Source organism: Xylocopa sonorina, chromosome 1 (assembly GCF_050948175.1).
Source record: "Xylocopa sonorina isolate GNS202 chromosome 1, iyXylSono1_principal, whole genome shotgun sequence".
NCBI classification, from domain to species: Eukaryota; Metazoa; Arthropoda; class Insecta; order Hymenoptera; family Apidae; genus Xylocopa; species Xylocopa sonorina.
This window is the reverse complement of record NC_135193.1, coordinates 15714356-15727136: the sequence shown is the minus strand read 5'-3', so window position 1 is coordinate 15727136 and position 12781 is coordinate 15714356. Positions and strand designations below refer to the sequence as shown.

At 35.8% G+C, this 12781-nt stretch overlaps 2 protein-coding genes across 3 annotated transcripts; one reads left to right on the top strand and one right to left on the bottom strand.

The window, feature by feature from the left end:
• The first annotated feature begins 217 nt into the window (after positions 1–217).
• Positions 218–2684, top strand: LOC143427750 (cilia- and flagella-associated protein 36). The gene is made up of 5 exons (XM_076902183.1): positions 218–900; positions 1094–1269; positions 1352–1542; positions 1650–1983; positions 2315–2684. Exons 1-5 carry the CDS (start codon positions 699–701, stop codon positions 2576–2578), a joined length of 1167 nt encoding a protein of 388 aa, XP_076758298.1. The 5' UTR covers positions 218–698; the 3' UTR covers positions 2579–2684.
• Positions 2685–6458: 3774 nt separating this feature from the next.
• Positions 6459–11285, bottom strand: Flfl (serine/threonine-protein phosphatase 4 regulatory subunit 3 flfl). Of its 2 annotated transcripts, XM_076909434.1 has the most exons (6): positions 10918–11285; positions 9028–10626; positions 8796–8947; positions 8614–8714; positions 8312–8511; positions 6459–7526 (listed from the first exon to the last, which is right to left on the bottom strand). In XM_076909434.1, the coding sequence occupies exons 1-6, from the start codon at positions 11113–11115 to the stop codon at positions 7440–7442; spliced, it is 2337 nt and encodes a 778-aa protein (XP_076765549.1). In that variant the 5' UTR covers positions 11116–11285; the 3' UTR covers positions 6459–7439. The 2 variants fall into 2 exon arrangements, with proteins under 2 accessions (XP_076765549.1, XP_076765547.1); XM_076909432.1 differs by having other exon boundaries at positions 8312–8714.
• Positions 11286–12781: the final 1496 nt, after the last annotated feature.

The window sequence follows — 12781 nt, the reverse complement described above, 5'->3', positions numbered from 1 at the left end:
TTAAAGCAAATTCACTTGGATACTTCCAGTAGTTTCAAAGCAAGCGACTTGCTACGCTTTACGTGTCTCACCCTCTATACACGGAGCGTTTAACTGCGATATCTAAACGTGCTGGGTAAATTATCTGTTGTATAAAAAAATTTTTCCAGCGAATATCGTTCAGCATCAAGCAGGACTTACAATGTAATAATTAAGACACACCGCAATGATCAGCTTGAAACTGTTTCTTATGCAATAAATAAATAGGAGAAGAATTTAAATGGTACGACGAATTGGCTCACCCGGTTTATATAATCCATTTGTCCTCTCAGTCGTGACAATTAAATCTAAAGAACCCAAACACACTGTTCACGTTCTTATCTTAGGAACTTACAAAAACTGATACACTCTCTCCATCTTTTGTTTTATTACAAACAAGTAACATAAATTAGTTGTTTTACAGAACACACGGAGAGAACCTTACATAGCGAGCAAGTTATAGGTATATATAAGTATGATTGAATAAAGACACAAGAATGAACGAGAGGGACATTCGTAGTTATCGTTACACCTATCGCTTAAAAATTCCACTCGTCCAATGAGTAGAATGGAAATGAAAAACTGCACCAGATAACGCTTCCGTTCGTTCGCGCAAGCCTAAGGCAAACTATGTTTTGCCGTACGGTAACTATGACTACGCTCGAAAGTAGACACCGTTAATGCGTGTATGCACGACGGAAATCTTTGTTGCCCGAAGGATTCGAAAGGGATCGATCAGTCTCTCTAGAAGGATTCCTTGTATCGCAAACGAAATGAACGAGAAAGACGACAGCGCTTGGGTCTTCGATTCCTTGATAGGTTTTCTTCAGGGTCCCATTTGGTCCGCGCCTCTGATCACTTTTATCGAGGAAAAGTCGCTGAGTAAGTGAAAAATGTTCATCCAATGAATCTTCTTACTTATAATACTCGTACACTTATATTCTCGTTGGGACTGATCCTGGTAAAAATATCGTCTATCGTTTAATATCAAATCAAAGAGCGATCGACAGGGAATAACGTTACCATCTGACTCGTGCACGGATCAGAATACTAAAGTTTTTTTTCCTTCTCGCAGTATTCGAAGCGGGCGTCGAGGAAAACGACGAGTATCAAAAGATATATCAAGAGTACAAAAATCTGGTGGACTTATTGCTTGGCTGTTTTATGGAAGACATGGGGATCACTCCGGAGCAATTCGAGTACGCTTGTACCGTGAACAAGTATACGAAAATGCCGATACAATTCCAACAGGCGAGTGGAGAAGTGAACTCTTAAACGTGTGAGAATTTAAAATAGACGGATGTAAATTGTTGATTTTTCAATTCTATCTTAGAACTTGTTCGAGCAAATATGGGCAGCGAACGAATACGAGATTTTCAAGAGGATGATGATACAGAAAAACCTTGAGCTTCAGCTACAAGCGTTGAACATGATCGAGCAAAAGTACGGTTTAACGCCTGCATCGTTTATGTACGAAGCGGATGTATTGAACGAAGATCCGTTAGTCATGGAAGAAATTATTCAGTAAGTTTATTAATACACTATTCTTCTGCGAGAACTTGGATACTTAATGGGTTAAATATCCTGGTTTGAGATCAACTTGGGATTAATTAGAAAAAAAAAACGCACAGGAAACACGTGCTGGAGAATGTTTCGGAAGAAGATCAGGACGTATCATCGGAAACATCGCTCATCAAAGAACACGAACGTTTAGCAGCGAAATATAATAACGAAAGAGCATTGTTGGAGGAAGTTCTGAAGACGTCGCAAGAGGAGAAAACTCCGGAAAGGGAGGCGCATTCGTTTTTAAAGGAGAAAGAAGAGAGAAAAAATGAAAAGAAGGAAGAAAATAAGAATGAAGAAGAAGAAGAGAAGAGAGAAGAAGTGGAAAACGTTCAACCATCTTCTAAAGAGGTTCCTCTTGACTCCCTATCTATGGACCACTCCAAATCAGAGGAACAAAATGTAATTAATTCTGTCCTAAAACAAGTACGACCAAATGTCAAAAAAATGACGAGAATGTTTGTACAAATTTGTACAGTTTATTGAAAATCTTACGTTCTAAATTTCTCGATACAAGCATAACTCGTAATATCTATATCAGTCTGTTCGCTTATAAACATCTAGTTGTAAGTTATCGAAATTGAAGTATGCTCAATTTTCCTAAGAGATTTCAAAGGTCGATACCAAAACAATTGTGCTTTTTTGACATTAATAGTCATTGACCGCAAGATACGAAACTGAGTTATTATCTGTTCACATAGGAGCAATTAAATACTTGTTGGTAACATTTCAGATATCAGAAGAAGATATAAAGAAGAGGCAAGCTTATCTAAAAGCCAGACGCGACAAATTGGTAGCTTTGAAGAAAGAAGCGAGGAGTCAACGATTAGAAATGAACTCGAGCAGGCCCAGTTCTGCGAGGACAGTGGCAGAGGCGACGATCAAGGGGGAGCAGGAGCTAAAATTACCGGAACCTCTGGAACCGTCCATAATGCAAGTACGCAAAGCCCTCGCGGCTCGCCTGCAAGCCGAGGTAGTGCGTAATCAAGCCAACTAATAATAACGATTCTCTAATGCTAAAAGAGATCAGGATTAGGGTGTCTCACCATTCTCAACGAAACGTTGAGAATATTTCTTCGACCAGTTTCATGCAGGAGATAACCATATTAGCACCTTTTTCTAGACGTTACTTCAGCGTAGAGACAGCTAAAAGAACGTTCCTAGGAACATAATTTAGTTAACGTTGATAATTTGATCAAATCAAAACGATTAACTCTTTAACCGCGGTTCCTTTAGCCCAGCCGATCGCTTTAAACGCAAAAAAGAAAAAACGAAAAGAAAATATTTTACCAAATTCAAATCATAATACTAGACAGTATAATTCTAATTATTTTATATACATTCTAATTTTATATCACTAAAGTAATGTAGTTTATAAATCATACCTGTAGTTAAAGGGTTAATCTAAGTAGAAAAAGAAAAGTGAATTTGCATAAGTTGTACCCTCTTTACATGCATAGAACTGAAAATCAACAATTCCAAGCATTCATCAATATACTCGATACTTTTTATTCACTTCTTGCTTGTCTGAATAAGCCTGAGTGTATGTATGTATTTCTTTATGTTCGTTCGATGCAAATTTAAAAGAATACGAAGGTATTCAATGCCCGGTACTCGTCTAGAAAATGTTCCTAGAACAGAATTTAGTACAAATACGCTATAAGAGAACTGTTTTACATGTAATTGTCTAATAGTATAAATTGTATAAATCATAATACACAAATAGAACCGAAATTTAACAATTACATTTACACAAAGAAACGTCCTCCCTCCGATTTTATTCCTTGCGATTAAACACTGAGGTAAGTCGATCATCAGCCAGTTCTTCTAATTTTAGGTTTTATTCAATTAAATATTCTCCGCATTCTTCTACAACACACTTCTACCCCATATAACGCACAACGATCATTCTCACTGAGTCTCTCGGTTCAGCTGTTCGATTCTAAAGAATTAAATGCGCATCTCACGACGGAATACCAGTAATTCCTTAATTTCCTCCTGCTAGCAGTATCCAACATAAATTCTATTTCATAGAACGTATATTCATCTAATTTACGATCCACCGTGGAATCGCGCAATGGTTTAGCAATGTTGTTAATTCAATTAAAGTATCGATTCGCGTTTGTCGCGCGACACGAAAATGTTAAGCGTTACTCGTCTTCCGTCAGGAATCGCATATTTAATTTTCTTCCCATTTGGCTCATCTGATCTTCGTTCACACTTTACTAGAATAAAATGCAAAATATTCGTGTCCCACTTGCTCTGCATTCGTCTATTATCATACTACACACGAAACAAAATTCTGTTATTTTTTCCCCTTATACTTGTTCTTAATTCACATGTTTTTTTTGTTTTTTTTTTTCACTTTTTACGAATGGCTTGTCATATAAAAAGGTATCTTTTTCTGTGTACGTGTGTCTGTGTGTGCCTACATATATATACGTAAATATATATATATATGTAAATATATAAATTAGAACGCAATACAGTATCAACGCGTGGTATTGTACAATGCGTGCAACTGTTCCTTTCTTTATTCTCAATCTCTTTAAATCATGTGTTTGGATATCGTATATATTACATCGACATGTGACGGCTATAAAAATTCCCCCGACTTCCGACTCCATTGATTTCGCGCGTAATGCTTTAGAATACTCTTTTCTCCAAATTGGAAAAGAAAAACACCAACGAAATACGTTTACTACTCGTCAACGATTACATTTGAAACGGGACCCGTCCGATACACGTGTGTCGCCAGGAGCTGACGTCGTTTCTTTTAGGCGAACGAAAACCGTGTTCTCATGCGAGATCGATCTCGAAAGCGAAATACCGGAGAAAATGCGATCAACTGGTGCACCTTATGCGAAGAGAAAGCCCGAATGAAAGCGAATAACGAGAAGAATTTAACTGAACTTCTTATCTTCCCCCCCCCCCCCCCCTGATCTTCGAACACTCGAGTAATGCGTTACTTTAAGGAACGTAATACAAGCTTATAAACGTCTGCTCGACAATTTTTCGTCTATCTGAAAATGAGACAAAAGGGGATCGTCATTACAAATGTGTGCGACTTATAATACGCGTCTATGATGGTGTACAATGAACATTAAATAGGAAACAGAAATAATGAAAGCAGCCCGCGGCAAGGAATAAAGTCTGAAACGTTCCCTATAATCGTGCGTGCCTGAAAGTAATTTAGTTTACATACCATTTACGCGCTTCATATTTTTTTAGCATTTAGATATTGATTAAGTTTTTTCTTCCTCGTTATTGTTCTCTTCCAAAGCACATTTAATGGCGCATTCAGAGACCATCGATATTTATCGTCGGTATTCGGACGTTGGCAACATTATCAGAGGAAAATACGATCGATACGTATTGCCGATACGAATAATCATTGACGAAATAAATCGACTATCGTCAATATTTTTACGAATCGATGATCTTGAAAATTTGATGAAAAATATATATACTAAATCTTCACCATTCTTTGGGTTCTCTCAAAGTTGTCTTCTTTGATCTTTCCGGGTGTATACGGCTCTTCTTCGATCAAATATCGATGAACCCCAACTTGAAATCGAAGTGTCGTCAATAGTATCGATCGCATGAAGAAAATACGAGAATGTCTGGAACTTCGAAATATCGACAGTAAGTATTGATGATCTGAACGCGCCACCACAACGCAAGTTCTTCGTTTCTTTCAACATTTTTTTTTTAATCAGTTTTCCGTCCCTCGTTATTATCGAATAAATCGTAAACACTATGTAAAACACATAAAGAATAACATTACTCGATATTTTCTTAATTAATTAATAATTAGCCTTTGTCACATTTCACTCACTCACTCACTCGCTCTCTCTCTTTCTCTCTCCGTAGTCAGACCTAGTTGCACTCTCCTTTTTTTTTCTTCCTTCTTATGTACATATATATCGCTCAGCTCCAGCGAATTTGTCTACTTTGATATTCACAGGTTTTCTTTTTCGTTCGTGCCTCGTTACTGGATTAGCATCTAAGATTCCCTCTGTATCTCTTAGTATCATAAGTTAATATATATGCATATGTGTACATAGACGGTACGCGTGTGTGTGGTATTTACGAAAAAATGTCCAATATACATGTACAGGTCTAAAGCAGTCTTAGAAACTTTGTTCAAGGTGTGTACGTGTACGGGAGAGGACGTCGTGAAAAATTTATACATTGGCTTATAATACTTCTGCTCCCCTCTCTGTTCAAGTTAACTCGGTCGTATGACGAATAACATTAAAAATGTAGAAAAGAGAACAAAAAAAGGAAAATGTTCCAAGGAGTCTCGCGTTTGACATAAATTACGTTGACGGAAATTAGATATCAGACTCTTGTAATACCAGCTTTCTCGGTTGTATATCAGTAGTTAAAAAATTAAGTAGACACTCTTATCTGGAGCTGATGTAGATCAATGAACTTCCATTTGCATCCTGATATGAACACCAATCCGTCAAAAATAATCTTTCGCTGAGTGCCATCCCCGAAGAATTTTCGTCGGCGTTAAAGAGTTCAATGGTATTTCATTGTTACGCTCTTTTTCCTTTAGCATTGATCATGAAAAGAAACGGAAACGTTATTTTATATTGCAAAACAATTTCGACAAAACTATACGATTCTACAAGATGTTGTACATAATGTAATGTTGTAAAGATGAATTTGCACAGATATACGTAATCTTCCTCCTTTTTCAACAAAGTACGATAATACCGCTTCTATTCTCGATTCTAATAGTTACGAATAATTTACGCAAAAATAATAATTTACGCTCAGTGCTCAAGATTACAAGACTCTTTCGCGTATACTTTATCTTTACATCAAGGAGTAAATTGCGGACATGAAGTGCAAACTGGTAAATATACACAAATCAAATATGTTTATTATACAATTTCTACTACTTACATTGACAACCGAAAAGCTCGTTCAAAGAACCTTAAATGAGAACTGAATTTGTAAAGGAATCGCATTTCCTCTGCTTTACCCATGAATGGTTGTTTTACAATCGTTACAAATATACATATATATACAAACTAAATACTATGTCCGTTAAATTGGATAAAGTTTCATGATGTCTGACCCCCTTCAAGGACAGGTCTTAAATTGCCCATCACACGAATAAGAAAATTTATGGATAGCAAAACAAAAACACTCAGTTGTTTTTTGTGCGGTACATCATGTACTTTTACATGTGATTTTTTTTTACATAATAAGTTTCTTTTTAATAAATGTAAATATGACGTACGGTCACAATTTCAATTATTACATGAATCTAAGCACGCGCTTAGAAACTCTGTACTCTCTGTTAAGAACCACTAGGCCTGGCTAGAGTTTCTTAGCCTGTTTGTGAAATAAATTTTCTCCTAGTACATGGGGTGTTTCCAGACAACGTGGAATGGACTATTTCTTGTTAAAATCTTATTATTTTTAACACTTATGTGGTCATACAGTATTATGCGCCACAACTTAATCATCATATGCCTGCGTTTAAAAAAAGTTCTCTCTTCCTTCGTATATCGCATTGGTTCGTCGTTTGTTTCATTTTAAATCTTAATTACATATATTCCATTTCATAGACCCTTTAATCCACCTGCGTTCAGTACCGATGCTTTTGTATATTTATACACAACCCAGCACAAAGAGGTATATCAATTTTTTTTCACCACATTGTTAACACGTATCCCCGTTATGTCCCACTCACTTAAAGAGAATGGTACTTCTATCTGCTACAAAAGGGTTGACAGTACGATCTTCTGATCGAGTCCTTCGTATATGTAAGAGGGCCAGAAATGGTAACAGCAATTAAAAATCACAAATTTCTCACTTCTTTTCCAGTTTGCCTACTATGATAATCTTTGCCGTTTCGGAGAGGGTGTCACCTCCGTATCCTCGTCCTCTTCGTCTGAATCTCCCTCATAATCGACCAAGCCCTGAAAAACATATTATTAAATGCGTGTCTTAAAGTAACAATCGTAACGGATCGTAAGTCCACCAATATTTCAACACAGGCCTGCGTAACAAGAACTCGCGTGTTTACGATGATATAGGTCAGTGATGGGCAACTCGTAGATTTTAAATATTATAGACTTCAATACTTTAATACTCTTATTGTTGTTTACAAGTAAAGTTTGCTTACAAGTAACCGAATTGCCCGTAACTGACGTAAACAAAAATCATACTTACATCGAGACAGTGTATCTGTTTAAAAATGGGGAACAATAGAGTTCCGTGTACAGAGTTACCAGAGAAGAAATTTTAACTATCAGGCATCCGTACAAGTGATCAAGGATCCTGTATTCTAATTATAAAAAATTCACTGGTAAATTTTTAATGAGATGCAGCAATTTCTTACAACAATTAGAGTAACGTAGTAACTCTACAGAAATATTACATACTGTTTTATAAATACTGATCTTGTCTTTCTAGTACCCTCTACGTTCAATTGCCTGACACTAATCTGTTCCTTACATCAGACGTTAGAGTTTATCAAAATATTTTGTTTTCATACTAGTTATCATTTGTAAATAGAAACAATGCGATGAATAATGCAACTTACGAATAGCCTAGATAAGGACTGACATTAATACACGGGCCTGTAACGCACATTATTACAGACGATTCTAGCATCGTCGTTGTCGAAAATTGTGCTGGTACTTACATACCAGTTACACAGGCCAGTTGTAATGTTTCCCTGAAAGTAAAAAAGAGTCTTTACCTTTTTAAATAATGCAGCTCCAGTTTTTTCTACTGTGCCAGTGGCTGAATTTGGATTGATTTCCGAGGTAATTGGAGATTCGTTCGTTGTTGTTATAGTATTATTGATTTGTGATTGTTGCGAGGTAATATTATTATTAGCAGTATTATTGTTCAACACAGATTGTTGTTGCTGCTGCTGTTGATGATGATTTTTAGAATCTGCAAGAGCAGGATTAAGTGCAGAATTTGAAGTTGACGACTGTTTCTTAGCAGAAGCTGGAGGCACAAGATCTGCTGCTGCTGCGGGTACGACCGCCTCACCCTCATCAAAGTCTTCCTCTTCATTGAACCACATTTCTTCTTCTTCATCTAACTGTCTCTGGTCCCTTCTGTATCGACTATTTCTCAATATGGATGGAACACTAAACAAGTACAATAAAAATTATACAAGTTGTCAAGAACAAACAGCTTAGAAATAACTAATCATTTAAAGGATCATGTACCTGTCAAGAGCCGCTCTGTCTCGATCTTTTAATTTGTCTTGATGTTGTTCGTACCTTAATTTCAAAGCCTTAAATGTTTGTACATAATCAATTGCTTCCAGTTCCTTCGAGAAATTTTCAACAACATGAGAACATAATGATTTAATATCCTCCTACGGCAAAAATTATCGAATGTATTAAAAAATATAGCAGAAAATTTTATAAGGAAAGCTGCGTCTAGATGTGTACTTACTAGTTTAATAAATTCGAACATTTCAAGGATAGCAGAATCCAATAAATTATATCTACCATTGTTTCTTACAAATGCATCGAATACAGGCGCGAACAAATTCCCTTTAATGATATATCTATTGTAAAATTCATCCTTTAAAGCTACAATTTTTCTCATAAACCTCAATGCACACAATACTAAAAATGTGTGTGTTGATTTCATCAGAACCAATATCCGTTTGAGCAGATCTTTGTTTAATATGCAATTTTTTATGTGGTATGTATGATGTTCTACGCAAAACGATAGCAACTCTAAGATCAATCCTAAAAGCTGTACCGTTCTATAATCCTCTCTTGCTGGTCGTTCTCCAATTGTGTTTGCTAACAATGGTGCTATTAGTGTTCCGATACTATTCTTGTAGAAATAGTTTAAGAAATCAGTCTTTTCTGATTTGTTAACGGAAGCCAACATATTCTCTGGATCAAGGAGCAGACGTAGTACACCAGCTAATTGTACCGCTCCACCCAACTCTGGGTCACTGTCGCCGACGAGTTGAGCAACTATTACGTTTATTAACATTTGGTCCTGTTCTGTATTATTTATTTGTTGCAATGTATAATCTCGTACAACAGTTGGAGAATATTCCACTATATAAGTCAATATATCTATACTAGCTGTTTTTGTTTGGGCGTCATTCATCGCCAATGTAATTTCTAAAGCGGGTAGAATACCAAGTGCTGTTAAAGTTTTATAAAAGGCCTCCTTTCCTTGTGGTTGAAGATTCTGAGAAAAATTACAAAATTCTTTTAAGAAAAGAACCAAATCACGCCTCTTGCTGTCTGACGTTGCCTCATCGGTTAACTGGCGGAATAGCTCGGTAAGGAATTTCTCGTCGTCCTGTATAAGGGTCACTATTTCAACCTTATTAAAAAATATAAAGCTACTCAATGTATTTAACATATTATCTTCAAATACGCTTGGAGTAGGTAGAACTACATCCTGAATGTATTGAACTCGATACGTTTGGTGAATTTTAGCTAAGAGCTCAGCGTTTGTGATAGGAATTGCTTGCTTAAATCTGGCTAACTGTCGAAGATATTCTCTATGCCTCTTTGGCTGAGGTAATGTCGGCTCGTATTCCAGACATCCAACAACATCAAAAATCGTATCTTCGCTAAACATAACTTCGAATAATGTGTTCTTATTAAGTAGGAAAATATTTTTAAATATGTCATACAGATGATGCAATCCTTCGGTGTTTTCTAAATCTTCGCAGGTATGAAACAAATTTAATAACTTCTTGATATAGCCTTCCGATTCTAAAGCCAATGCTAATTTATCTTTCCTTATTTGCGAAGATAAACAATTTCCTATAAGTTCGTTAATATCTTCCAAACGACTTAATTCGCACGGAGGTAATTCTATTGGAGGGGCAGCGTCCGGCATATCATCAAACCGTTCATCTTCCGATTCTTCAACAATGTCTTGTGTGATTTCAACAGATGGATCTTTGCCTTGAACTTGACATATCTTCTCCCAGATTTCATCACAGCCAGCCTTTTCTTGGAAACTTAAGGCTAAATCAAAATTTTCTCCTTCCGACCAAACTATTAAAGTATCCTGAAATGAAAAGCAAATATCTCTTTATAATTTTTATATTTGATATGTTATTTATGTAAATTTATAAACAGAATTCATAAATGTTATATATATCATATCTATAATATTTATCATTTAGCAGATATTTAGTAAAAATCTCATAAAATTATTAAGGTTACATTGAGAACTTCATATATAGTACTATAATTGCTTTATTTGTTTAATTATTGGTTAAATATCAAATTGAAAATATCTCTCTATTTCTCTCTCTCACTCACTCTCTCTCTCTCTTTCTCTCTATATAATTATTACCTGTTGCTTCTGATATGCTGTATCAGGTTGTATTCTGCTTTCCAACAAAACTGAACCATCACTTTCTGCTCTGACCAAAAGTGATATACCTTTCAATCTATCTACATACGAAGAAGAAACATGACCTGTACCACGATCATCCCACTGTCTATCAACATTGAGCGCATATAGCTTCACTCTTCTGCGTGTATCCGTCATATTGTACAAATTAACTTATACGCAATGTTTTATATTATCACCAACTACCTTGCATCCCTTTTATTCTCACCAACTCTTTGGCTTTTTTAATATGCTTATGGACAATACTCAACTCCTTGATATATTGACAAATACACCAAAATCCGCATATATTAATCTGTCAGTTACTTCCTTGTAACCCATTAAGGCTTCTTATTATAACATTAATTGTATAATACAAGAACACCATTAAATATGTATATGGTTCTCTTAAAATTTCCAATTCATACATAAGATTACTCCTTTTCTAGCCGTTCCAAGCAAATCGACGATGTAATTGTTTAATTAACAAATACACCATAAGGGATCTTTATTCATTTCCATTAACAATTATTGACAATGTTACAAATTCCACCAGCCTGTGTGTACTCTCTCTCTCTCTCTCTTTCTTTCTCTCCCTCTCTCTCACTCTCTCTCTCTCTCCCTCTCAGCTTTTTCACTAATTGTATAATGCCCCGTTTAATGAAAACTGACACAATATCGGGATTTGTCACTAAAATAGTTAAGATTACATACGTGCGGCCAACGATCTGTCACATAGTTTACATTACTTCAAGTTCGATTTGACGGGATGAGATTGTTTACCGTAATAGATGTTTATGCGCTCTTCGTTGCATAAGCCTGATTCTTGCGTCAAGAAAACCTCTTAGGACGCGCGGGAAAACCTTACGTCGTGCACGTTTCTGCTATCACGTGTTATGTATACGCAACGCGATTAAATCTCAATAGTATACCGATACATTCGAGAAGGCTAGCTTGTTGCCGTGGAAGGTCAGCAGAAAATTTTGTTGCTGGGAAGACGGCACTCTACGTGCTCTCTCACCGCTGTGTACGATTCCCGCGAGAAACGAAACCCAAATTAAAGTCAATCCTCTTGTAATACAAATGTTCATAAGTACACGACTATTTTACTCGATTCTTCACGATACTGCGATCACCGACCATTGCAATTCTTTCGTTCTTATTGAGCGAAATCACTTTAAAATTGACATAGACACTGAGCAGCCACAACACTACACTCCGCCATGTTAGATCACAACAACGCGCTACGGGGTTCGCCTCGTGTATGTCAAGGATTTCAGCGCGAAATACGATAGTTTGCGTTTTATTAAATGTTCGCTGTACCTTTTTTTTTAATACGAGATACACAACATTCTTTCGAATAATTTCAAATCAAATTCTACACTACTTGCGCCATACATTTGTTATATATTAAATGGAAAATAACATTTTCATACCGTTAACCTTTTCGATCAATATTATTTAACACCAAATATTGCACGATATTTAATGACTATTAAATTAGAAATCTTTGGACTCGAAGTAATCGTGTACACGTAATAAGTAAATATGAATGAAAATGAAATTTCGTGTTACAAATTTGCATGTACAACATATATTATATATTTCGCTTGCATTTAAATGTATCGCGTTTACACGGGAGTAATGCACCTATTTACATTAATATTGTATCATTTAAAAGTGTTTGAAAATATTGTTTTAATTTCGTATAATAATTGCTACTAGAATTGCTAAATTAATTGATATCGACTTTAACCAAAAGCTAAAGCACGTAAATCCTTAAGAAATTATAAAGTAAATTTCACCAGAATGATAAAATAATATT

Coding starts and splice junctions, on each gene's coding strand:
- LOC143427750 (XM_076902183.1), top strand. CDS start 699: ATGCGTGTATGCACGACGGAAATCTTTGTTGCCCGAAGGATTCGAAAG. Junction 901..1,093: donor TATCGAGGAAAAGTCGCTGA/GTAAGTGAAAAA, acceptor TCCTTCTCGCAG/TATTCGAAGCGGGCGTCGAG. Junction 1,543..1,649: donor GTCATGGAAGAAATTATTCA/GTAAGTTTATTA, acceptor AAAAACGCACAG/GAAACACGTGCTGGAGAATG.
- Flfl (XM_076909432.1), bottom strand. CDS start 11,115: ATGACGGATACACGCAGAAGAGTGAAGCTATATGCGCTCAATGTTGAT. Junction 10,627..10,917: donor CAGCATATCAGAAGCAACAG/GTAATAATTATA, acceptor TTTTCATTTCAG/GATACTTTAATAGTTTGGTC. Junction 7,527..8,311: donor GAGCTGCATTATTTAAAAAG/GTAAAGACTCTT, acceptor TATGTTTTTCAG/GGCTTGGTCGATTATGAGGG.